The sequence below is a fragment of the Odontomachus brunneus genome, unplaced genomic scaffold (genome assembly GCF_010583005.1).
Source record: "Odontomachus brunneus isolate Ranch 3 - 2012 unplaced genomic scaffold, Obru_v1 Obru_scaffold_192, whole genome shotgun sequence".
Taxonomy (NCBI): domain Eukaryota; kingdom Metazoa; phylum Arthropoda; class Insecta; order Hymenoptera; family Formicidae; genus Odontomachus; species Odontomachus brunneus.
In genome coordinates, this window is record NW_022639642.1 from 81245 (window position 1) to 83849 (window position 2605).

The 2605-nt window shown below is 41.7% G+C and overlaps 1 protein-coding gene across 1 annotated transcript; it reads right to left on the reverse strand.

Annotated features, from left to right (window-relative positions):
• Positions 1-1073: 1073 nt before the first annotated feature.
• LOC116851823 lies at positions 1074-1715 on the reverse strand. Its single transcript, XM_032831645.1, has one exon. The coding sequence runs from the start codon at positions 1713-1715 to the stop codon at positions 1074-1076; it is 642 nt and encodes a 213-aa protein (XP_032687536.1).
• Between the last annotated feature and the right edge of the window lie 890 nt (positions 1716-2605).

Below are 2605 nucleotides of genomic sequence, written 5' to 3' on the forward strand. Positions count from 1 at the left end.
AGTGTTAAGGAAATCTTCTTGGCTGGGGTTGTGGGTGGAGAAAATCATACATTTTAAAAGAGAAGGTTATTGGAGGATTTTTAAGGTGATGAGGAAATCAGCAGATGAGGCGGAACCGGATAACGTAAGTTAGAAAATATAACGGACATAATTTTTTGTTATCCAGCGGTTCCTTTTGATCCCAAGGATAAGGTTCGGCGAAGTTTACTTCGCGGATTAAGGAGTTTTAGTGCTGTATTTCCCAGGGTTATTTCGGAATTTTAGTCGGAATTTTTATTGGGGAAAGACGAAAAACGGTCTTACGATTCGGAATTGTTTGTTGTTTCCCGACAGGGGAGGCAAAGATAGAGTGCATGACTCATGTCTGCACAGGACGTAACACCCCTCGCCTTAGACAAATGTTGGGGGGGAGGGAGGTACCAACATTTGTAAGTGGAGTATACGAAGGTTTGACATTTAATTCAATAAGTCGGCATAGGTGTGTTCAAGTAAGGATAAAGTGTTACTTGCGTATTGTTGGTGTCGTATTTTGTGTTTTCCGTAAGTTACCTTAGCCCTTAAACCGAAAGTAGTCCTAAGTATTTGGGTCTTAACGGTTTGCTTTTGAGTATGCTAAAATTATTAGGTAATATTTCAAGGAAATATGTAATTGAGACAAAAGAGTTTTACAAAGGGTCAAGTTGTTTTTAGAAGAAGGAAAGAATAGACGTCCTTTGATTCTCTTACTAAATTCTTTCGTCTTTCTTGTACATGAGTACCTAAAGAGAAATAAGAAGGGAGATTGTTTTAGAAGCAGGAAGAAGAAGGCAACCTCCAAATCCTCTTCCTTCATTTCTTCGTCCTTCTATGAAATTACATATTTTTTGAAAAGAAAAGGAAGAACGCATAGAGATACATATGCGTATGTAGATGTGAAGTGATTATTTATAAGTTTAGGAGTTTATAAGTATATATAGGCGAAGATAAAAGGCGCATATGTGTACTTATGTACCCGTGAGTGAAGGTATATCGCGCATTGTTATTTGCGTTTTCCTTATTAGTTTTAGAATAATAATAAGTGTACTTGAATATACTTATCGCGTAAACGGCTGCGGGTGTTGGTTTGTATCGGTAGTTAACTGTGCTTGTCCCAGCCGCACTAATTCTTCTCTCAGGGTGACGGATCCCAATTGGTTTTTATAGTGAATCCGTAGGTCAATTTCTACAGCTCGAACTGCGGTAGTCCTTTTAATCTTCATCCATCCCTTTTTGTCTTCAATTAAAGCTTTTGTTAGAGATCGCGCTTTAGCTCCCCATGTGGAGCCGGGATCTGTGGGTTCAACTCCGCACAACCCACAGGCTATAGCATACCACGAGTCTTCGCAGAGGTGTTTAGGCAGCCTGTATACTTCCCACATTGCTTTCTTCGCGTTTCGGCCCCAATCACCCAAATGTACTGTCACAGAGTTCCCACGAATTGCCGTGAACTCTCCTCTGTACCACTTTCCTTCGTTTTTTACTGCTACTGCCTCTTTTAAGTGGACGGCGTGGGGAAACAAGGTATACCGTTTTTTCCTTCTCTCCATCAGGCAGTTCAGATCTTCCTGTAGTTCCGTAAGTCTGGTTCTATTATAATCTAATTGGACCCAAAAAAGAGTAGGGGATTCTACCCGTGTGATGTATACAGGTAGTTGGCCCCGTGTCAGCAAGTGAGTATCGATATAAGGTATAGCCATTCCTGTAATAAGAGCAAACGGAGGGAGTGAAGGATTAATTATTGTACATTACGCCTTGAGGCTTAAAGAGTATGAGGTGCTGTCTTCTTGAGGGAAGGTAGATCGAAGTTGTTGGTATTCAATGACGTTGGGTGGACAAGATGGCGCAGTAATTATAGGTGAGGGATCGTTGCTAAGGTTTTTCAAACCTTTGACTTCCTGTGTTCCCATAGAGTTGTTGTCTCCAGTTTTGCTCTTCCCACCGAAGTGTAATAATAGTTGGGTAAGGGAATCCCAAAGGGCTCCTATTAAGTATAAGGAACAACCGAAAATAGAATGTAAGGCGACACCATGCAGGATAGCGTCTAATATGAGTTTAATCATCCTGATGATGATTACGATGCCGAGTAACCCGGCACTAATATTGCCGAAAATCAGAAATTTCCCCCATATCCTGTCCCATGTTGAGGTTGCTAATTTTTCTAGAGCTGCTTCGTCCAGCAAATTCATGAAGGATCCCCCGTGTATAGTGGTAGCTTGCCCCATCATTCCTCTTGCTAATGTATTAAGGACAGAAGGTCGCTCTGCAGGAAATAAAATATGATCTTTAAATTCTTCGAGATCGGCCTGTGAGTAGATTCCGCTAGTGGCGAGTTCACCGGGACTGGTATATTTCCATATGGGTCTCGTCATTGGTTTCAAGATCGTCGGTGGAATTGCCTCGACAGGGTTTGGTGATATCCGATACCAAGCCTCGCCTAATCGGTACATTACAGGTGCTAACCGATTACAGTTAACCTGTGTGCCTTGGCGGAGTAATAAGTGTGTCTGAGGGGTTAAGTAATATGTGTTATTGGCTCTTACGACTGGAAGTTGATTGTAACATTTGGTAGTCGGTGCAACTTGTACCT